The sequence below is a fragment of the Mycetomoellerius zeteki genome, unplaced genomic scaffold, assembly GCF_001594055.1.
Source record: "Mycetomoellerius zeteki isolate Tzet28-1 unplaced genomic scaffold, Tzet1.0 scaffold135, whole genome shotgun sequence".
Taxonomy (NCBI): domain Eukaryota; kingdom Metazoa; phylum Arthropoda; class Insecta; order Hymenoptera; family Formicidae; genus Mycetomoellerius; species Mycetomoellerius zeteki.
The window spans coordinates 752534-778434 of NW_017256287.1; the positions used below are offsets into that span (position 1 = coordinate 752534).

Genomic DNA, 25901 nt, shown 5'->3' on the forward strand with positions numbered 1-25901 from the left:
GGCCGCCGTCGGCAAGGGATACGGCGCGTAGCGATAGGTGGTGGGGGTGGGTGTCGCGACCATCACCAACTCACCGTATGCGCCTCTGCTGGCCGCTCGCGTCTTCGCCAGATTCGCTGGAAGCATCACTTCCTTTGGCTGTGCCTTCTTGCATTCGACCTTGAAATTTTAGATAGAGCAGATAAAGAAAGAAGAACGAGTAAGAAAGACAATCCGGTCGCACATTTCACAATCATCTATTAGAACTGTCGAAATCTTGATTGTGCATCGTTGTAGCAACCCATACAGCACAAATCACTCCAGCAATATTACAGCAACATTACAATGCAGCAACAATACAAGCTTCTATGCTGTATGGGAGATAATGTATGAACCATTCTCGACAAGAAGTTAAAAAAGAAATTAAAAATATTATTATTATCATCAGTTGTTGCTTATACTATTTCTGTTAATCATTAGGTAGATAAAAGTACTGAGATTGATTTTTGTTCAAAATTTCGTAAAGAAATAACTAACTATAGAGAGTGGAGTTAAAGAGAATATCGACTGGATCAGCGCAGCGAGCTTACTTCAGGATTATTGATACGAGGTGGCATCAAGAAAATACTTGACCGTCGTGAGAGAGCTTTTCGTTGTAGCGTAAACAAAGACTTCTCTTACCAGAGGAACTGTGTACAGTTCTTCCCTTTTTCGTTTACGATTTCTCCTGCATGTACATTCCACATGAGTGTCAAATATAAATAACAAAGATAGACCTTCTCGATTATACGGAAAATTAATTCTGCTCAACGTTATAGACGGGGAGCAGAAGGCAAATACCTTTTGACGCGACCTCTGAGGTTATATAAAGTAAAGGGAGAATACCCCTTGGAAGAGGGGGTTTGTTCTACAAGTAGACTTCAGACTGGCTACTCACCATTTTGTTGTTAATTTCGTGGAAATGGATCTCGCAGACTTTGTCGACGACATCCTCGCTTTGAAACGTGACAAATCCAAAGCCTGAAAGAAAATACATAGACTCTTGTTAAATGTTTATTACATTTTTATATTTAATATGATAAATTGAAATAGCAAATAACTGTAGCAATATATGATATAGATTTGATATTATTTTTCTTCCAAATTTAATTTTATAATTTCTCACATTTTCCAATATTGCAGTTTTAATAAAACAAATTGCAACGATTTTTAATTATATTTATTATTCATATAAAAAATAGATCGTATGCCATATTATATCACGTTAGATGATAAAGTTGAGGGATTACGTTATTTATTATAAGTATAATGATACTTGGCGTTTGATCAAATTAATCCACATTAATAAAAAAAAAGAAAAAATGCGTCTACGTAATTTTGAATTAGAGTAACCGGTAGTGGTAGAGATGCGTGCGAGAGCTCTCCGATTTTGCTGCATATTCGCGGGGATAAGAAACCATCCTGGATTTCCATTAATTTAGCTGACGGAGTAAACGAGTCTCGCTTCTTCCCTCGTACCGCACGAAAACGCGGTCTGTAAGCGAAATCTCCGCGAAATTTATTTCAGCCGAAGACGAACAGCGGGGAAGGAGAGACAGCGAGCCAGTGAAGAGAGCCGTAACTTAATCAAGCATCAAGGGTTATTAAAAACTTTGCATTGCTCTCCGGGCGATTTTAATCTTGCCCTTTCCACGCGCTCGTGCCGGGCGGCGCTTCTCTCCTAGCTAGTAATTCAGCCTCGAGATATCCGGCAAGAGCGAGTTATACGAATCTAGCGCGCGATGTTGCAACTTAAGATAACCACGATTTAGTGCTTCCGTACCGAAGCAGTTGCCGAAGCTGCGTTAGGTGACCGTAATTAAATGCATCCGGTGGTCAACCGGTAGGAATGTAAACTGGCGATCCGCGATTCCAGACCGGCTCTGTGAGGAAGTTAGCATAAAGTGCGGTCAAAGACTGCAAAGATTATTAATTTTTACGTAACTTATCTCTTCTAATATTATCAAAATTGATATCGACGAATAAGAGGTTTAGACGTTTAATGATATATTATATAGAAAATAGTAAGCTTAGCAGACGAAAACGGGAGAACTGAAGAAAAAGGAACAATAGATTTGTTCGCGTTGTTCGTACTTTTTACATTCAAGATCTTCGCTTTCTCTTTTTTCGAAATATACTATACTCTGAATATATATTTATCTCATTTTAAGTGCATTAATTTTTGAGGATATCAAACTAACAAACATATTTTATATTCTTTACAACAAAATGACGAAGATTATCCAGAAAATTAGAATGTTCAAATTTATTTAAGAGGTAAGAATTTAATTAGAATGTGCAATCGATCGAGGAAATAATGTTTACGATAGATATCGTACGTTTAATTGCGAAATAAAACGATCAGGTCGGAGCCGTTACTTTAGGAAGAAAACTTGCTAACGTTGAGACAATATGTGCGTGACACATTCAATTATTCAACGCTGACACCATTAATCGTTCTCTGCCGGATTCTTTCTCTCTTACATCTTCTACGCTATTCGTCTACGGCATACCCACTCTCATCTCGACCGTTTCGTTCCGTCTCGTATCCTCTCATCCACCTAAGCTCCTCCTCTTGCTATGGGTATAGCACGAGTGATTAAGTTATAAACTTGGCAAGACGTCCGTTTGAGCGCGGAAGGGGCTTACTTCATTTATGTAATTTATAGTACTCTGCCAGTCTAGCTAACTCCACGGAGCCCAAGCACTCCCCTAACACAAAGGCCATGTCCTGACACCGGTAACATTTAACTACCCTACCTTAGCCCCCTCCTTCTATTACTTTGACGATTCTCTTCCCGTGAGCATAGCGCGGCGACGACTACCGTTGACATTCCTCGATAGCGTTCGTCTTTTCAACCGCGTTGCGTAGAGATTAAATAATCTCCCTTTAAGGAGATGGATACATCTTAAAACTTTACCAAAAATTTTAATAAAAATTTCATAGATTGTTCATTACTATGTCTGAGAATCCGTCCAATATTACGTCTGAACATGTATGTAAAATTTGAATACAATTCTCTTATTGGTTTAAATGTTATTTAATTTTTTTGTTAGTCTTCATTCTTATATAAAATTGAGTTTTGTAATACCTATTTGCAAATTTGATGAAGAAGTAACATTAAGAATTAAACCAAATTTTAAACGTATACTGATCAAACGATAATAAATATTTATGCAAAGTTTATTTGGATCCACTTATTCGCTTAAAAGTTATTGACCTAAAACTGTAAAAAAATACAGTCACATTTTGCTGTATAAAACCATTATAAGCTCAATTATTTCTTGTTTTATTTTTTTGTAGTTGTTTCAGGACATATTTATGAGTTAGTATCAAACATCAACATTTTTTGAATGATATTGGCTGATATTAGCTTATTTTGGCTAATTGTTTGATTGATATTTTTAGCTAATATTGTATCCAAACATCCTTAAGAGAAAATAAAAAAATGACAATTATTATGAAGAAAATAATATTACTTTTGATATTATATTCCTCAATAAACAAGCTTCAAAATATCTTTAATAAGATAAAATCTTGTACTTTTTAATCGTCTCGAAGGACGTCTCGTGGAACGCTTCAAGGCTATTATCTTTAAGCTCCCTTTATAGCGTCGAGAACGACGAGGGATGACCGGAACATAGGATGAATGTGCTAGCATAGTCAGCGATCCGCGGAAGACCCAATAAATTGTGAGTGGTGAGACGTTCCTCTCTCGACCGAATTTTCATAAGGAAATTTATCTATCGTGGTTGGGCGACCACAGTCACCCCGCAAAGCTCCATTTTAGTGCCGTAGCCAACGTACAAAAGAACGTAACCGTTTTCGTCGATCGGTCGGCCTCATAGAGTTGAATGAGGCGAGGAAAAAATGCGTGCTCAGCTGACCGATTTTTCATCGCCAGATGTGCCCATTTTAATAAAAAAAGCATCTCGAGATATCTTTCATTTTGTGCTCGTGGTCCATCCTTTTGGCCTCTGAGAGCTCTTTAAATGACCTATAAGTCCTTTAACGGTGTGGAATTATCGTCGCAGTTTCTCCGTCGCGAAATTATGGCATATCCTTCTTATGAGGATGCAAATCGGAATATTTTATGGTTTTGTAAAAGTCGTGAAGTCATAGCGAAAAAAATTATTTACGATCCGATTACAAAGAGAATGGTCATCTAAATGTGTTATGTTGGACCTAAATAAAAAGTTGGTGAACCTCTCATTATTATAGATAGTATTGTAGAATGATATCAAATTATTATTTGATTTGTTGTAATTAATATAATATATCACAGCATCTATATTGATAGCTGATGTAAATAAAATACATACTATTATTTAAACTTCGTAAAAATGTACATTTTATTATACAGTAGATACTATAATATAAGAATGTAGTATACTTGATCGATAAAGTTAATTATAGAAAAAAGATATTTAATCTTAACTCACCAATCAAGGGTCTAGGAGACTCTGTCAAAACGTGTATATTTCACAAATCATAGGAACAATTAATAAAATTCAACTTTGGATGACACGTTTCTATTCTATATTGTTCAAAATTGTTATGGAAAATTATTGACGAATTATCCGCACGGTATCCGCATGAGCAAAAAATGTGTTTGGTGAGCTAACGAATTGAGATTACACTACATTTGAAGAACTTACATCAGCACAAAGATATTTATTTATCATATTACACAATAGGTATGTACAATGAGATGAAACGGGAGCATCAATAGGAAACATCATACGGAAACAAGATTTTTGTCATGTAACTCTACTCCGTCTTGCACAAAGAAATTGAACGCGCACGAAGGAGAGAACAACAGTTCTCTGTTCTCACTATCGTCTTCCTTCTACTTAGCGGCATAGCACTCTTCTTTACCCCTTCGCCGCCGCCCCCGTCGACCCCTTGTTTCTTCCTATACCGCTTGTTCTCCCTCCGATTCTCGAGTATAATGCGACCCCGCTATTGTGCCGAGCGAGCGCGTGTTAACGTTTAAAAGCCGTGCGGCGCGGCGGCCGGCGAACACGTTTCAGAATTTTATCGTGCATTGAGAATAAAGGTAAAAGGTTTCTTTCAAAAGGCACGCCGGCGGAACGATTTAAAACTTGTAAATGGATACGAGGAGTTAGACCTCCGCGCTCTTTCCATCTTCCTTCGGCCATACCCTTTCCACCTTCGCCCTCGACTGCACATAAAACTTCCGCGAACTTTTGTTTGTTTCCCGCGATGTATTTACGACGCGGAATCTCGGTGATCGATACCGAAAGAGCTCGCAAGCAACATAGTGACTATTTTATTTTTAATGTCGTTGGATTTTGATGGCTCGTTTTACGAGGAGTGCCGATAACAATAATAGTTATTTCACTGGCACGAGTCGCTTCATGTTGAGATTTAATATACTGCTATAGTGTCAGTCTTGCGATTGATTCTTTTGCAACTTCATTTTTCCCAATAATAAGCTAAATAATTAATATTATTGCTTTCATTATTAATATCATCCAGATAAATGAGATAAATTTGACAAGTCGAACATTCTTGACAAAAATAGTATGTAAATTTAATGTAGTTATCCTTCACGTCAGAATCTAGTAACGTCAGAGTCGTACAGTTATTATCGATCATATAATAGTATTCTTCTCAAATATATTCAATAATTATTAATATTACGGGGGTTATTCTATTTTTAATGTCGTCAAACTTTGATGACTTATTTTACGAGCGACATCGACGGCAGCGACATCGACGGTACCCATAACGGTTCTTTTAACGTAGTTCTAACATTGTAAAGAAAGTCATTTTATGTTGAGATTAAACAACAAAACTTCGTTATTAATTTTCTTTTATTTAACGTAATGTTCGACGACATAATTACCACGTTGTCAAGTAGACCCATCTTGTAGAGAACAATTTATTCATCCATAATTGAATAAAAATAACATGATACTGGTAGACTGACAGTTATAATTTTTCATATAATATTGATAATAATTAATCCGCAACTAAATACATATCATATCTCTCATTTACTTATGTTCTATTCTGAACCACTAATTAGCCACGCGCGGGCTTCCAATTCCATCGAAGGCTATCGTTATTAAACATGTATCATTATACCCGATTATCGATTAGGCATTTCAATATGTACAACACAATCACCAGTTAGGGTGTCAAGATGGCGGAGTACAGGTGCTGAAATTAATTTCGAACTTCTCATCTTGCCATGACCTTAATCACTCCTCTCTTTGAGGTGATAATAGCCTAACTTTCAAAGTAATAAAGACGATTATAGGTGTTCCTTCGTATCATTTAATAATTCTGTCATGAAAGTTCCTCAGGCATAGGATTTACGTGCGTAATCAATCGTTCAAGCACCTCCGTAACATCAGCAATATTGTATACCGTGCTTTATCTCCTTGATATCGATACCGATGTTAAGCTCGTAGCAACAAAGACGCCCGACGATCAACTAGCGTCTTACTGTGTAATTAAGCGTATATTACGCGGCTATCCGGCTGTCGATTGAAATGGCAATAAATCAAGCAAACCACCCGAGAACCAATTTGCACCCCAACGTACCGTGAACCTAATCGCCTTCTATCGAAACGACTATAATCTAAGTTTCCGAAACAGCGATCGACACGGCCAGATAAACCGTCCCGGTTCTCGAAGCGCGATTTCTCATACGATTCGTCTCCCACAAGTCGCGATTGCACATTGCGATTGCCACAGTTCGCTTTATCGGCCGATTGACTTTTCCTTTAACGTGGAGATATCAGTACCTTTCCAGTTTCTTAGTGCAATAATCAATCTCAAACTTGTTTTCTCTATCACTTCCCTGATACAGATTCATGTAGAGAAACAAATCACATCATTCCTTTACTTAAAAAATGACTTAAAAGATGTAGCTTTTGAATTATTACCTTAAACGAGTTAAGTAAAAATTACTCTATCAAAAGTAAATTAATTTAACTTCACATTTCATTCGCCAAATAGCACTTGTATCGTTTTTAAGGTTTTAAAGAGATTATAATATTTTCTATAAGAATGACGTAAAAAATTATAAGAGTTTTGAGTTATGTCGTTTTTGTAAATAAAAGAGAATCTTTTACACAGATTATGTATATTTAAGACGGTTGTATTATATATATTTATGTAATATCAAATATATTTACGTATATATAATAATTTGTTCAGAGAACATAAGGCTTTGTGATTATTGCAAATAATATTATCAGATAATTCTAAAGAAAATTGCATCACGTAATGAATGTAGAAAATATCGCTATCAAGTAATATAGTAGACATAAATCAAATATCAAATATCATCATACTTTTCATAGAATTTCATACGCATCGCAAACAGTGCATAAATAACTCGTTTATTCTGACCTGTTTATTCCGCTTGCAACTGTATAATAATCTCATTATAATGCTCTCAATTCCTAATTCAGTTAATTTAGTTCAATATAGAGTTGATAAAACGATAAAACGGGAGTAACGAACGACGACCGGATGCCTTTGACCGTCGTCGAGTACGACAGACTTTTAAGTCGTTTCCTGAAGGAGAGGGGCGGTCAGTAGTAACGATTATTGCTGGTCGGCCCATACCTGTTCCGGACAGGAAGTTAGTGGCCAATAAAGGTCCGCGGCACGTTACTGCTGATCGTACACTCGAGTTACTGAGCTTTCGTTATGGTCTCCACGGATGTAGCCGCCCATAACCGATTAATATGTTATTGCGTACGAACGCGGTCTATAGACTCTCTCATCGACCGCGATATCGGTAACGGTTTCTAAAGTTCCTATGACAAGCTCTAAATATCTGCCATCTTTCCGTTTCTCACACGTTTTAATACGTAATGACTCTTGGATGAGGGACATATAAGGCTGACATAACTCCGCTGTTCTAAAAGTCACATTGCAAATGCTGTGGCTGACTTGCTGCGATGCAAATTGCTATAGAGATAAAATTCGTTTTTTAATTTTTTTTAAAGCGCAAGCTCGGAAATAATATATCGGAAATAATAATAGCTCGGAAATAATAATAGCTCGGAATAAATATATAGATTTTGAAGAAATCTCGACAATTGTTATTTTAATTATCTCATAACCATAAAGTTAAAAACTTTTAACGTCTTAAATATTTCTCATGTGAATATATTAATGAAAAAATCTATCGTCACACACATTAAGTAATGTATGATTAAAAATTGCATTGTTATTATTGTTATTAAATTATTAATCTTTACGTGGCGCTAAAATAGTGTTATATTTTAAAGCAAGAAATATAATGAAATAATGAATTATAACAGATCTTACTCAAGAAAAAGCTATAAGATTTTAAAAATAAATCCTTGTTTTCTAAAAGTTAATTATATTTATTACCTAAAAACTGTTTTTTTTTTCTTATCAGTCTTATTGCGTATTTTAAAATTATGAAGATTTTGACATTTCGATCTCAATATAAACAATTTAAAAAATAAATAAAATCTTTTAAATACAGATTTTCTCTCTCTCTCTCTCTCTCTCTCTCGCGATATAGACATAGTCTATATAATTTAAAATATTTCACCGCATCTCATAGAAACCCCACGAGGTATCAATGTCTCCAAGTTTATTAACAATTCCAAGCTGCTACTGAAATTTGCCAGAGTAAGTTTGCTCCCAAAGGATAACGCTTTTTCGACGTTATGCGCGGTTCTAAGTTATATATTTATATTTCGGAGATACACTCTCGACTGTGGAAAATCGCGTCTTATGCCACCGAGAGCGTCTTGAGAGTTAACGTGTTGGGAATATTGAGCAGGTTTATGTACTAGATTATGCACTTTGAAGATTTTGTCATTTGGTAATCATTATCTACATTTTAGACTCTCTACCTCTTCCCTTTCTCCTTTCTATTCTCTCTCTTTCTCTCTCCCTTTTTCTCTATGTTTCTCTTCCCATTGCCTCTGTCTTTACATCATTCTGCCCTTCTCACTCTCTGGTGTGGTCTCAGTTGGGCTGAGTAACGGATATCAACTTGTTGATTTACCGTGCCAACCACGAAGCTGCGGTTCTGAGGCGTCCGAACTCTCTTGGCAAGCCATCACTTTCTAATAGTTGCCCTAAAACTCATATATAGCTACACCGATCCGTTACTCCTTGACATCGATCAGCGCTACAGTCCTGCCGCGTTTGAACCACCTGGGTATTCGTCGTTACTAATCCCTGAATTATTCACAGACAGGTATTATCACACATTTCATGTGACATCCTACGTTAGGGGAATACGAGCATGTATTAGAAGTACATATTTTGAGATGTTCTATATGCAGATGTTCTATATGTTCTTATATATAATGAGATATTCTTATGTACAATATATAAAATACACTAATATGGAATATTTCTTCCGAGTCGAAAATTTCATGGCGAATTTATAAAGACAATCTAATTTTTATAAAAATATATAAAATCGTTTTACCAACATTATTTTCGTAATTAAGTATTTTTTTTATTTTCTTTATTTGGAGTATACCGTTTGAAATTAATTAAAGAACAATATTTCAATATTAATTTACATATCTAAAGCACAAGAAATTCACTACGATCTTTTAAATTTCTTCATTATTATACAAAAAGTATAAGAAAAAGAGAGAGAGAGAGAGAGAGAGATTAGGTTTGGTTTAAATTTTTACTTTTTGATTTAAAGAGATATAATACATCTTAATTTCAAACTCATCAAAATACAATATATATTTTTGAAAATATTACGAAGCTTATGAATTCTTTGTTCATATCGACAAAGCTAATTCTTCATACACAAATATACAATTCATTGAAGTGCATTTATAATTTATATCGCCGTTAGATGCAACAATGATGCTGTTAAGAATCTGCCAGAGTCAATACATAAACGTACGTGAGTGTGAATGATGACAGACAACTGGGCGTATAGATTACAAACCTGCACGCCAAACAAAACACTCGAAATCCGTTTTTGTCTCGCGTTTGTGCGGTCGTCCCTCGTGGAGTTATGCCGCTATAAATTTTCGGAGATGTCGCGAATGAGTGCCTATATAACCGTAGATTGTCGGAGTAAAAAGACATGGGAGAGATGCTTCGTCTGCATTTACTACATGCTGATGTAGTAATTTCGACTATGCACATGTATTTTGTTGCATAGCATGAAAAATTATTTCCACTTTATCGCAACTAATTTAATATATAATTCAATATTCAGGATTATGCATCGTAAATAAATATTAAATAGTACATGCTTAATTGATCAAATTTCGCAAGTAATATAGAATGAAAAAGGACTTAAAAATAATAATAAAAATCTAAAAAAAATAATTATCTTAGAGTGTCTAATCGAATGTGAATAAGAATAAAAAAGAAATACGTTTTTAATTTTATTCTTATAAAGATTTCAGTAAATCCACTGTTACATGACTTTTGCTTTTAATCTTCTTCAATCTAATCACGTTAGGACAAAAAGAAATTTTACGACGTCATCGACGGTGAACTGATTACGTGAGGGACGTAAAGTACAATAATATCTGACATTCGGAAAGGATGTCACAGTGGTATCTTGCTGAACAAAGCGATGGCGGAAACGCGTGACACGTTAATTAATCACTGTTAATTAGATGTAAGTTTCTTAGATGCAAGTCAACCGCTTTTTGCCACTGTCGGCTGACAGGCTTCATCGGGGACGAACGGAACTGCAAACTGCACTTTACCACATCTCGCATTTTGCTTAGCACGCAGCTGTGCTGGCGTCAGACGTCGGGCTCGTTCTATCTTCCCGCCATCTTCCCTTACTTTGTTATCCCCCTTCGAGTCCTTCGGGAAGGGGATTAAGCGAACGTACCAAATTGAGGTGCTTAAGTCGTCAAGAAGCAGAGGAAGAGAGGATGAGGGATTGAGAATGTGTGTGCGCGCGCGCGTGCGAGAGAGAAAGGCAAAGAAACTAAAGGAGTGAAGTAAGATGCAAGAAGATTAGACGAAACTGTGTTTCCAAGCTGGATTGTGACTTATGGATACGTTCTTTTAACCATGAAATTCTGATATTTCTTCATTGATGATCAAACCAAATGATTAAAAGAATTCGCGGATTTCCGTAAAATTAAAAATTCTTTCCGTGTATTATTTTCAAATTTAAAAACACTACCGTTAATAAAAATTTCATGCTTGGATAATTAAATAGTCATAATTTTACAACAATAGGAATTATAATAGAAGAAATGTAATAACTGATCTGATAATGCTGTGACTAACAAATAAGTATTAATAAGCCGGTTCATATGGTAGAGATAATAATTTCGATAGTACATAATCTCCTGGTTCGTTGATAATATTGTTGTAACCGCATGATTCGTATCTGCAAAACTCCATAATCTACCCTCTACAATTTCCCCGTTGAAATTTAACACACCCAGGGTCGGTTAAATGGTCCATACAAATTTCGATCATTCCATCTAACTCATTTTTACCTTTTATCTTTGTTTTACCTCTACCTCTTTCTTAGACAATCTTATTGGCCATTGAAAATCGCGGCAAATTGCAGTCAGGATGGCTCTATAAGACATAATTGAACGGAATCCCTCTCTATTAGGGACACCATCATTCGACAGAACTTGCTATTCTCGGACTTCATTTGGCAGGAACGAGCAAAGGACGAAAAGAGGGAATCTCTTCGCCCTTTCACCGTTCCGCTTTTCTGCATCTTTTCCGTACTTTCTCTTACGTATCCAGGTCGCACCCGAAAAGCTCCACCTACATATAGTATTTGTCAGGTGCCTAGAAAGGAAAATAGAGCACCATTTCGTATGTAAGCCACACTACGGGTTCCTTCCTGCGAAAATTGTACGATTTGTTATCACCTTCCTTCGCTAAGAAATGCCAGCGACGCGAAACGCACCCTCATACAGTTTGTTACGTAATAGCATCTCGCTTACTGCCTTCGACAATATTTCGAGGATGTTAAAGATATGTTCGCCACTCATCATAAAAACTTTCGTAATACAATCTTGAAATATGTACAAAATATATATATATATATATGAGTATTTTGTTTTATATGTAAAATTCTATATAATTTCATAAATAAATTTTTATAATGAAAATATAGAATTTCACATATGAAGCAAAAATTTATTAATTTATTTTTATCTTTTCATCAACGGTATTGTTCCATTGATTTTCTGATAAAAAAAGATGAAATATTTTACACTATAACCATTTTAGATTGCAGATTATCGCTGAAAGAATAGAACAAATGCTAAGTATTCATTTATTAAATATTTTTAAGATTATTGACGAACAAATAGTTAAATTGTTTCCCGTTTTACATATTAAAAAACTTAGTAAAAATCGAGGTAAAAATATACATTTTAGAAAATTTAAAAATTCTTAAAGAGCATTTTCACTATTTTAGTGTTAATTTGTTATAATCTAAATTTTTTCACTTTTATCGCCAGAGAATTGAATAACATTGTTGATCCTTTGTGGTCACATCTCCTGAGAACTTAATGTTAATCACACAGGGGGCAAATTAACCTCAACACTTTTAATTGATTGCCGTATTAAAGTTTTTGTTCTTTAAAATCATAAAAATTGCTAACGTATTTTAACACGTTACACGTTGAATGCCATGAGAATCACTAGTGACCGGCACTCAGTTTGTCGATAGCGCCGTGGGGGGGCATCGATGACCGGCGATATATCAAGATCAATAGACACATAATTCGAATAAATATCAATATTTCTAAATTTTAACACAATATGTATCGCATGATAGCAGATTCATATTGGCGCCTTGAGTAAGTCATGTAATATCAGCGTGGCATTCAACGTGTTAAACATTGTAGAACATGAAAATGGAGTGGCTTTTTAAAGATTTTAATTTTAATATATTAAAAAGAAATCACAACTTATAAAAGTTCTTGGAAAATGCACTTTTTTACTAGAAAAAAATTATAACTTTTTAATTTTTAATATTTTTGATAAAAATTTATAGCTATATTCTAAAGATATGACACTTTTAGAAAAAAATAATGCAATAGTCCGCGTTCCAAGAAAGCTATTCTGAAGAATAAAGAAGACCATTTTTGTAAATAAAGAAATGTGAAATTATTGTATAAACGAGCATTTATTTAGTATAAGAATATAACATTTTTAGAGATATAAAGCTTCAAACTTTTTTGGGGGTCCCATGGACCCCTGGTGACCACGAAAGGTTAAAGATACAAATGCAAATTTTGCAATCTGTCGGAGTTATTTTGATATACTCAGACATATTTAAAGGAAATATATAACAGACATTTGCTAGTTTTCGATAATTCTATCATTTTTTTTTTAAATTTGATACGGTGGTACCTAGCTAAACGCTGGAAACAGAATGTAAATTTCATTAGAGCAGTACGGATAAATGAATCAGCACGTATGCGAACTGAATACAGATATTTTGTGAATATGAAATAAACGTGAAATTTTGGTGCGGAATTCTGACGATGCTTTCGCAAATACGTTGTATTTTCGAGTTCAATACAGTCGAACGGAAATGAAGGAGCAAGTTTTACGAATGAAATCGCCGAATCCTTAATCATAGGACGTCCCGCTTATTTTTGTATTCATCTCTTAGGCGGCAAGCTCTGCGTGGAAGCGAGTACAGTTGCCATAAAAGGATCGAGTCTGGCAAATGAGAAATGGGATGCGGATGCTGTCGTGGCAGAGCGAGAACATCCTCCCGCTCGGTAGCCTCTCCTTATTGTAGCGTCTTGATTATGAGCAATAATGAGGGCATCCCCTCGCCTTAATCAACGCTGGTGGAATGGGTCGTCGGCGGCATCTTCGAGTCGTCGAATGTCGAGCGCGATTCTCAATTCGTAGCCTCGCTGAAATAATGAGTCTCGCAATCAGCGCCTAGGAAAATGTTTGCGCTGCAATTACTATCTCTCACATTGATCCACATGCGAATTTGTAGGCGCGTCGTCGACGAATATGTACAGATATATAAGTGTACGTGTAATATTATACATATATATATATATACATATATGCACATATATATGATGTATGCGTGTGGTATTATATATATGTATTCTATAACAATTAGTTGATAGTAACAAGTTGCTTATTAGTAGCAAATTTTGATTATTATCATGCAAATTATTTAACACTTTGTATCATTGAAAATTAGAATAATTGATTAATTACGTCCTATTTTGAAAAAGACTTATTAAATAATTACAATAATATAATAATCCAAATATATATATATATGAAGAGAAAAAATAAAATATACACCTCTGTAGTTCATAATATTGAAAAATATAAACTATCTCATATTTTTAATACTTTTTTCTAAATTTTTACAATGTTTACTTCGGAAAGATTAAAATTTTATGACTTCCAACAAATCAGGAAATTAAGATTAAAGTCAGCACATATATAATATCTAATTTCACATTTTCTTAATATAAGAAGAGTTGATATTTTTTAAAATGACAATTCTACCATTATACCGTGATATACCAGTAATTCATTTAGTTTATTTTGCTCAAATGTTCCACGTTTTTCATAATTTTTCCTTATAAGTATTAATAATTCTATTTCTCTATAGTCAAAAGAATTATTTTTGAAATGTTTTGAAGTCTCTCTCGCTATAATGTCTCGACGTACATACAAACTTGATCTAGTCTACCATATGAAAATCCAACGAGGAACGTTTTATCGAACTTTTTCGCTTTTCCAATGTGAAAGACGGTGCCTATAAAGGAACTGAATAGGGACAAAAATCGACGGAGTATCTCTCCGTCAGATTTGTAAGATCGTAAAGCCTCCGCTACGTCGTTATGTTTTACCCTCCCCATTTCCTTCCGTATCGAAACTACGCAAAGTTTTATTATGAAATAATAAAATATCTAAGAATATATCAAAGCCTGCAGGCTTTGATTTACAGTCGAAGTTTTATCGTATAGGGTTGAAGGAAAACGCGAGAAAGAAAGAAAGAAAGCATAAGAAAGGAAGAGATGTGAATAGCTGTGGTCTTACCCGGTAATATGGCGCCTTGCATTTTACATTAGAAAGTTCGAGCCATTTCCTGACGTTGGTAACGCCGTCATAAGTCGACGCAAGTGGAAGAGGGCGATAGAGGAAGAAAGGGATGATGGTCCGGAAAGGAGACAGTGGCGCAACGCGATTTTGAAGATGTATATAGAGCTGTATTTTGTCTTTTCGCTATCTTCTTGAAATCTCTGCAACATGACATAGGACATCAGGTTTATACTCAATAAATTTTAGATTCGAACGGTCATTCTGCAATAAAAACCCGCTAGATGCTTCTTCAAAGACATCTCAATAGGACAGCATAAATGTGAGAAATCACTCGTAAAATATGGAAAATTATAACTTCCGTTCTCCATGATTCTTTACAAAGTGAACAAATTAGTTTTCTCTTTTCGCTTTTAATAATGATATAGATTACGAAAATACAATAATCAAAATAAGATAATGCTTCTCAAAATCGAGATTATTTCAGAAATATAGATTTCGATACTATATATATATATATATATTGTGCCAATTGAAATTTAGATCGTAAATAATTCCAGAGAGAATTTGAAAATTTAATATAAATTAATCAGATACAGGTTTGGAAGAAATAAATCTATATCAAGTGAAAAACGAGCCAATAAAGAATCGACACAGGTTGATCGTATGTAATAAAATTATATAACTCGTAATAAACTCTTCGTGCTTATCATTATACCATAGCTATATATTCCATTATTATGACAATTTAATGTACGTTTTTAATTTATTGATTACGATTGTTTAAATTAATAGTTGCGTTTATCAGTTTACACATTAATTTAGAATTTAACTTTAACTAACAGTTCAAGTATTTTACCAAATACTGAGATGTTGTATTAGTTTTATCTTTGGATATTTCGACCTTCTTTTTCAAACATTCCTATGAGTTATGGATATAAGCATGGCTTTAAGTATGAAGATCAACAGTTTACAGATATTGTTAATTTTGTGAATTGTCAGTAATACACTGATGAAGGCTCAAAATGAGAACCGAAACTGTAATAATGTTATTAATCAACTTGTTGTTCTTATTAGCTCGTTTTCTACTTGAAAATTTAATTCTTAATTTTGAGATAATATATGCTGTTCAATCTAGTTCTCTTTAAAGCCTTTCATTCTCTTAAAAGTTTTCAATATTTTAGCGTTTTTTTTTTTACCGCAAAAGTATATTAATATTATATTAATTTAGAAAATTAATTTTATTTAATGAGTAAATAGTATTATTTATATCTGCCTTGTATACTGAGAGAAAAATGTCGAAGTATTGCGAAGCAATGTTTTACGAAATTTGATTGTGATGACGAAATATATATTTCTGTGAAATATATCTTATTTCTGTGAAATATATTTCATTTCTATGAAATATATCTCATTAATTTTAAAAAAATAAAATAGATGGCTTATTTGCTAGGAATAAAATTTTACTTCGCCCGTATTTAAATATTTATTTCAGTGAAATAAATATATTTCTCACAAATATATTTTTAGGCATCTTTTTCTCAGTGTATGTCAAAAAAAGCGAATCGGGTACAGAAAAACATAGCGACTTGAAAATATTTTTTTTCTCGTACCTTACAAAGACTGATTCTTTTACTCTTCAAATTTACTGATCGAATTTTCGTTCGATTTGCGGAAGTTTCTACAATATGCGCGAATTCTCGTAGCACCATAAAGTTACAGTATTTCCTTCTTCCTCTTTCTTTGTCTTTCATTGTGTCGAATCTTGTTTCTTCTTCGTTTCTTTCGAACAAGACTTTATCGTCAGGGCATTACGGCTTAGCAGTGTCTTGAAAAACTTTCCAGTTTTCACCAAGCGAATAGCGAGTCGAAACCCCATATAACTCGATTAGAAGACGGAGAAAGAAATGTAAGGAGAAAGAAGGGGTGAAGGTATATAGCATCAGAGTGAAGAACAAGAAGAAGAGTACCTAGTTCAATTATTGGTATGCGGTTGTTGTTTTATTCCTCTTATTTATATGTCTTTCTCTTAAGTCTTCCTCGCAATTCTACGAGAAAGATATATAATATGTATATAAATATGCTTCTCTCTACTTTTCTTTAAATATAATGTTTCACAACGTCGCAACGTGATTAATATTCTTTATAATGTACAATATTTTGTAGCTAGGATTATTACGATCCAAAATGAATAGCTAAACAAAGTACGCGAAGAAATTAATTACTCCGTAACGACCTTACCAATCTTAATGCAAAAAGATCCCTGTGGTCTAGAATGGATGGTTAACCAAAGTACTGGATAGGAATTAATTACTCTGTAACGTCCCTACCAATTTTATTACGAAAGAATCTTTATGTTATACAACGAACAGCTAAATGAAATAACCGACAAAGATTAAGGACTGGAATATCGTTGCTAATTTTCGTAAGAAATTCGTTCTTCTTGTGTTATTTTACACTTCAATGATCGTGAATATTGCGGAGATATGTTTTTACACAAGATTATTTTCAAGACGCTTACAGTAATAAATGTTATTAATTAAGATTCATGCAGAAATACATAAATATATCATCATATTTATGGATTTCAGAGGGACAAAAGTAATGAGCAACCGGCTAACTACTATACGATAAGCTGTCATCGAATTTCAGTTAAAGAGAAATTCATTCCAAACTGCTTACTGAATCTGTGACTAATTGGATAATTCCTATATATGCCGACTAATTGTAAGACACGCACGGAAAGATGAGAGAAAGGAAAAATGTAACGCGCGTGGGCACGACAGGATGAGCGTGGTAAAATCGAGAGTTGGGAGATTTCAAACATAATAGAGGTGGATATTCTAGCGGCACGCATTATTCTCGTTACAGAGTTGAGGTTGAAGTTTATGGCGTGGATGGTTATAGTCCGTGATAGCGGTTTATGCCCGGCGTTGCTGACTCCTCCCAAAATTGACAGATGCCGCGAGCTATTGCTTCCTGTCCATTTCTTTCCGTTTCTTCATTTCGTCCTTGTCTGACTTATTGTCATTCTCTGTATTATCGCAAAACATCTATTTTCTTATATTATCACGAAGAGGCAAAATCTTAATCCCAGAATGCATTAATAAACTCGATTAATTAATGTTGCTTGCTCCAATAATCTGAGCTTTCTAAATTATAATTCTGCCTTATACACTGAGAAAAAGATATTTAAAAATTTATTTGTGAGAAATATATTTATTTCACCGAAGTAAATCTTTATTTATGTACGGCGAAATGAAACTATTACTAGCAAATAAGCCATCATTTAATTTTTTTTGTAACTAATGAGATATATTTCACAGAAATATATATATTACCACAATCAAATATTTTCATAACTAATAAATATCGAAGAAAATGTCATAATATTTGCTTCGCAATACTTCAACATTTTTCTTTCACAATCAATGTACAAGATATGTACATTTAAGGTACATTGCCGCATTCGTTAAATTTCAATTTTATAGTCAATTTCTCTTAGGAAATGTTTAAAAATTCAAAAGACATATAAATTTATATAAAAATTAACAAATATCTTTAAACTTTCCCTTTTTTCCTGTTAACAATGTATACTGAAAATTTATTTAATACTTTTTTGTCGTGAGGAATGTCTGTAAATATTAATGCAGAGATATTTGGTAGACAGAACTAATATCCTTTAACAGAAATTTCAATTAACACACACAGGTGGAACCGTTTTATGGTACTCCTTTAAACTGAAGCGTTTGCGAATTGGACTATCGCGTAATAAAAGTTAATTCGCTTTATTTATTAACGCGCATGCAACGCGATGCATCCGCTTGTGCTTGATCACCGACAATAATAATCATTATCGACCGCGGCGTTACAATAGTTAATTGCTCCCTCGTTCGATGAGGTGAGCGTAGATAATAACGAATTATTATAGGAATATCGAATGAAGTGTATTCCCAAGCGCCGCTTAAGCACCGCAAATTATTAATTACCTTCGTTATAATCGAGCCGCGGGTGGATCGTGGTGTATCTATAAATCAGGATGTTTCCCCCCACAGCCGGTGTTTTTCCACCCCTTGAAAACGATTAAAATGGCCGGCGATCAGAACGCGGATTGCAGAAGCGAGGGTGAGACACGATTGTTGCTTGAAATAAACTGCTCATATAATTCCTGTACTTATCGGAATTTCTCGTTTCTAAAAATATTATATCCCAACTTGTAACAGGAGAGAAGTAGGGGATGAGGGATTAGAATTGCAAGGACCGATAGGGCGAATAATTCCACGATTGTCCACCGGTGTTTCATCCCTTTGCGTCTATCCGAACACCCTCGCCATTGTCTTCGCTGCTTCCCTTGATCTCATTTGTAAGCATCTTCCTGGTTGCATCGTTGTAACGGTCCGTAGAACGGCATTACATTAGGCCATAGTGGCCGCAGTAATCTCAGCTATGTGTATCCATTTAGCTCCGGGCATACAGTACGGCCTATCCAGTGTAATCCGAGCTTAATTGCCGGCCGAATCAATGCCATCCGCCGTATATTCGATCCTCCCTATGGCCTCTTCTCCCTCTCCTTCGAGTCGAACTTATTACGCATTGTAGCATCGGTTAAGAGTTGTTGTGACGAAAAAACAAAGAATGATAAGAATCGACAATCGAATGATTCTTGGAAAATGATTGTCCTAAAGCTACACGTTGCTAAATTCTCTTATCAAATTTCATTATAAATAATTCTTCATTACAAGTATTTTCACATTATAGAAAAATTGACGACCTGATTAAAATCTATCAAAATAACCTGAAGATATCAAATAATATATAGTCAAAATTACAATAATCATAATTTTCATAAAATAAAATTTTATATTTCTCTCTCTCTCTCTCTTTCTCTGAAAAATAAATTTCTTTAATTTAAGAAATAGAAGTAGGATATTTAACGCGTATTATACGTACAAGCAGAATATAATGCGACAGGATTAAAGGTGAAAGCGATCGTTGATTAAAAAGACGGTTTAAGACGATGTTAGAGACGATCGTTAATATCTCTCTCGCAACGTCCGAGAGAGAAGTTTGATAGCTCGAAGGTGGTAACAACCCCTTTGGGTGATATGATCCTTTAAACACGATAATACTCAACGATGAGCTCCCGACGTACCTAAGGGAAATTATCGAGTGGCTGCCATGAAATGAGATAATAATGTTCGTGCAACTGTACGAAATGTATTTTTCGTTATAGTCGCAACATTCGCAAATCGTTTACAGAAAATAAAGTTTTACAAATGTTATTACCGCTCTCTTTTTATGTTTAGTTACAACGGCGTCTTTTAGTAAATGGAAAATCGTGGAGATGCTCGAGAGAAGGAAAGAAAGAAAAAGAAGCGACTATTCCTTGCAGTTTAAATTTAGACGTAGGTGAAGTTTTTTTGTAGCTTCGCGGCGTTATGGGTTGCGCGGTTTTATCGCTCGTAAACCGGAGGAAATGAATGAAAGTGTTAGTAAAGACGCGACCTCTACTTAGTGCTGCTGCTCTCTTTATTGTTTCTGGTTTGTCACCCGATTCTGTGAATACAAACATATACTTTATTGATGAAACAGTTCGCGCGACAGTTCTATAGATAGGAATAGAAGCAAACATAAGTAGTTGGAGAAAAATAACTATATCGCAATTCGCGTGACATGATTTGCACATTATGAAAAAGTTGTCAACACATTATTAACTATATATATAATTGAAAAATGTTTCCATAGAAACCTTCGGAAATTAAGTTCTATTTATTCACAAATCTTTATAAATATGAGAAATTTAGAAACATTTATTATCATTATACATTAAATAATGTACGTTCATAAATTAGAAGGAATGTAAAAAAAATATTATTGTACAGATATTAAATTTTAAAATAATTTTTTTTCTATTTGCGATATATAGAGATGTAATCAATTCTTTCATGATAAAAAAATTAAATTATATATCGAAATCGTAAATTTCAAAAATAATTTTTTATTCGCAATAATCATGATATAAAATTTTAAAACGGCACAACAATGACGCAACATTTTTTGTGAAATAATTGATAGTCAGAAGAGCGACAATAGAATAAAATATCATATTTAATTTTCGCTTTTTATCGTTAAAATAAATGAAAGAATTTAAAGATATATGAGAATATATTTGATCTTTATTATACAACACTCTTTATTACATAATTAATGTATAATAATTTCAACACATTATTGATATCATTCACGAGTATTACAAAATTAAATCTTATTCATAAATGATATAAATTACATTCATATGATATTTTTCATCAACGATGAATTTAAAAGTTATATTTTCGATCGCACTCAACGAGAAATAAAAATAAATACAAGTTTTGTATCTCGCTTTTTATTACGCGGTCAGAGTAGCAAGATAATCTGAGTGAACAATTAATACTGTTTGAGCATTATGCACTGTAATTTATCGTCGGCCACTGCTACATTTTGCGACATTAAATATGATGTTTTTAGTGTTGTAGGTATTATATGTGCCAGCTTCTACGCCATTTAAATTCTTTTTGATCTACTAACGTGCCGGGATCGTTCGGCGAAGCTCGCGAACCAAAGGCTAGCACATCGCGAGGCGCGTTCAATTAATCGTACGGCTGGCTAGTGACGAACGGACTGAAATTCCACCCATTTCTTGCCGTATCTTGATAAATGGGTTCATCGTCGATCGGCTTTGCCGAAATACATTCTCGAAACAACGCGCGTGTGTAACTCCTACTGCAAAGAAAATCCATACGAGATTTCAACTCCTCGGAATTTGAATTCAAACGAATCGTGGTTGGGGGGGGGCACCAAGTTCCTTCTGCTTCCCGTATACACGCGCGTTCACTATGGTAGACCGGAAATGGTCAATCTTCACGTGTATTAAAAGATGCTTTGCATCACTGTAAACAGGGAAAGATTACATCATAGAAAGAGTCTCGTCGAATAAATCGCAAATGTCTACATATTTGTGAAGCAAACAGTATTCTTTTAGTAAAATGTTATTTTTCCGCTTATACTAGGTATACACCATTGTATAACTATAATCGCTTACTCGTTTTATTTCTGCAAACATATTTGTGACCTGATAAACTTTGTTTACTCAAAATTACATATGTAAAGTTACATCTCATAAAATTCACTGCATTTATTTAAATGCTACAACGTGATTGGTAGATTACTGAGGATACATTTTAAGTTACTATTTTAAATTGATTTTCTGCTAAGTGAATAGATTAATTATAACTGGGTCTTACGATAAAAATGAATCATCGACTTCCGTTCATAGTCGAAATATAGATGTACTGGTAATTATGTCGCGCTTTATAATAGAAATTGTGCTGCGTTTGAATTCTGTCTTGTCCCAAGCCACAGGAATTATTCATGCTCTCCTTGCAAGGAAACAGTCTCGAAGTAGACAGAGATACACGTGACTGAAATGCTCAGCTAAATTGAAATTTGATCTTGAATCTAGAGCACATGTAGGTATTGTATATATAAGATATCTTGGAGTTACTCTCTCCTTAGAGATTACTTAATCAATCTATATGTATAGTTAATTGTCTTTTAAAAATATTAGATTATCAATCGTATTTTATTGATAAAACGTGGAATAAATTTCCAAAGGAAAAATAGCTAAATGTTATTCGTCATAAATTTTAGATTTTTTACTAAAATAACATTTTAATTTTTATTAAAATAAAACATTTGATTCAACGTTATCAGATCGATAATATAATTAATCTTAAAAACGAAAACATTTTAAAATAACTTTCGAAAAATCACGATGAATTGCATTTTTATAAAGAAAAATACGACGATAAATGGATTAAGGAATCCGTAGATGAGGTGATAGTTTAAGGACAGGATTGTCAAAATATGAATGCCACTAGTGGGTTGTGAATCGATTTTTGGTGAATCGCGAAACATTTTAGAATGTTTAATTACACTTCATTGCTTCACATAACTGTACTTTGCGTGCACAAGCTCTTTCACATTTTGTACATATGTAAAATTGGATTTTCAACGACAGCATGGATAAAAAAACCAAATTTTAAAATAAATTAAAATTGATAAACTTCTTGTGCCTGAAAATAACTCAGCGGTGTTAAGTTCAAAGCTGTCATCAAGAGAAATAGGAAACAAGCGCATTCTCCGCACTAATACTTCATTAAGTATTTGAGAAATAGATTTACAAAACTGTATTCAATAAAAAATTAAAAAGTAGGAGTAAAATAGTATGAATGAACAATTAATTTATCTCCCCCGCGTGTGTGTGTGTGTGTTTTTTATGTTTACTAAAACTAAATAGCTCGCGAATGTTTGCTGTTTTAAAAAGTGGGTCGCAATTTATACAAGTTTGAAAAGTTCTGCTCTAGAATGCCGGTTATTCTCTGTATTAGTACGATGTATACATTATAACGTTCGTTTATTTGATACGTGCAGAAATATCAACGACCAAATCTCGCGTACCTGAATCGCATTTTCACCTACGGGTGTATTCCTGTATCTAAGTGAAATCTCGGGATACCAATACGTTCAACATTCTCAAAGGTGACCTCTCTGTACACGAAGAATGTCTGACCTGGATCCGGTAAGGAAAGTATCTCGGCCGGAAGATACTTTTAAATCTTGGAAAGGAATTGCTTCGTCGTGTGGAACTCGTTAGGTTCGTACGGCTTTACAGAGAACTCGATTTCTAACATGCTTTATATGCTTGAACCACGCTGTCGTAACTTTGTTATATTCTCATGTCGAAAACTCTAACAATGTACGAAGAACTTTCTGCTAAAGGATGCTGATATGTTTCAATCAGTCGGTAAACCGGTATAGACAGATTTATGCAGTACTAGTTATTTCAAGTGAAAATTTTGTTTCTGTATGTAATTCATATAGCATAATCTATATTATATTCTCATTATCACCTTGTTCGCAGATTTAATTTTAAACCTTTAAATTTCTGTTATATTAAACCTTAAATCCTAAAATTTAAGGATTTAATATAATAGAAAAGACTTTATGTGCAATTTATAGTTCCTTTGAATTATCTATAAAAAGAAAAAAACAACAGAAAAATGAATTGACTTCAAGTGACCAGATGCAAGTATACTTAACTTCTAAATTATAAACTATTAAGCATTAAAACAATCAAAATTAATTTATTCTTAAGAAAATGGTCTACAGGAATATAAAATCTTATTGAATTCATTTTAATTGAATATTATATGTATTAGCAAATTTTAAAATAATATTTAATTATTAACATATTTAATATTAAAATTAGAGAAATTATGACATGAAAATATTGAATATTGATAGTCTAGTAGCAATTTATTCATAGAATTAGAAATTTATGTTATTAGAAATACAAGTTGCTAGAATTATAAATTTACAAAGTCTATATATAGCCGCAATATATTCATAGAATTAGAAATTCATGTTGTTAGAATTAGAAATACAAGTTGCTAGGATTATAAATTCACAAATCTATGTATCGTAGAGATTAATAATTAAAAGGAATTGCAAATACGTCAATATTTCTTGCAAATGTTATTATTATTCATCAATAACCAATTATATTCTGTTTGCGAACACGATACTGCTTGCAAAATTAAATTATATTTTACGTATTAATTTCTCTCGATTTGCCTCTTTTGCTTTCATTTTTAGATTAAAATTATTTACTCGTGCATCATACTGGGATCCCCATTTTTTCTCGCTGCAGTCAACTTCGGAAAAAAATTAAATAAGCGGATAATCCAGGACTACGGTTTGTAACATTTTCATATTAATAGAAAAAAAGAAAGAAAGAGCAAGCAGAAAAAAAGAGCAAGAAATAAACATTGACTTTCGAAAGATGTCTATTGTTACTCGTTTTCCAGCAGCGGTGGAATTTAATAATCCGATTTTCCATTGTGACGCTTATTATTTATCACTTTGTTTTCTGTCGATTGTGAAATTTATGCTTCGAGATGTGAAATATTCACTCCAATACGTCCCGATGTAATTATGGAATTTACGCAAGAAATTGTTTACGTCGAAGATGACCAACGTTTATACGGAAAATGCGAAATGCGCTTTAATGTATAATTTACTTCATTCCATATCGAAACCAAACCCGCCAACGCGTCCGATAATAATGTCGACCCATTAAACAGCGCGAAAGTTAAATTGTTTTAATTGCATTAAAAAGTTAGAAAAGCGAACCGCACGATAAACCCGTCGGTTATCGTGGATTTGTTTCAATTAAATGTTTGGAGCAATTATATTATTAGGGCGTGCTCAACGAGTTAAATTATATTGCCGAAAATGTAACGTAATTTTCCAGGACATATGAAATGAAGCGCGATTTAAGCAACGGGAGAGCATTATATTATAAGTAGAAATATCTAAAGTACATTATATACACCCCCCCCTCCCCACACACACACGCACGCTGTAATAATGGGGACATTATTTTAATAAAACAATGAAATATTTAATTTAAAAGTTTTACGGACGTACATTTTAGACTTTAAGCCTTTAAATCTTTTAACTCTCATATTTTTCACGCTTGTATATAGGGTAGACCATTTTAATCAATACACTTGAATATCTCGAAAGGGAGAAGTTTTTTTCAAAAAATCTTTCAGACAAAAGTTTTATGGTTTTAAGGGAGAAAGAAGATGGTGACCTTAGTTGATCTTAAGAAAATGGCCTTAAGGTCAGGTCAAGGTTGCATGAAGTTTTTTGAATGAAATTCCCCATTTTTTATTGCACACTCTTGTAGCTTATTTCAAGAGCTTTTCAAAACACTATAATAAAATATTTT

The 25901-nt window shown here is 33.7% G+C and overlaps 1 protein-coding gene across 3 annotated transcripts in view; it reads right to left on the minus strand.

Moving 5' to 3' along the window:
• Positions 1-25901, minus strand: part of Rbp6 (RNA-binding protein 6) — a 701590-nt gene that overhangs the window by 44301 nt on the left and 631388 nt on the right. For all 3 annotated transcript variants that reach the window (XM_018462127.1, XM_018462129.1, XM_018462128.1), the window contains 2 exons: positions 917-999; positions 75-159 (listed from right to left, as the gene is read on the minus strand). In XM_018462127.1, coding sequence (XP_018317629.1) covers positions 75-159; positions 917-999 — 168 coding nt within the window. The remainder of the gene's footprint in view (positions 1-74; positions 160-916; positions 1000-25901) is intronic.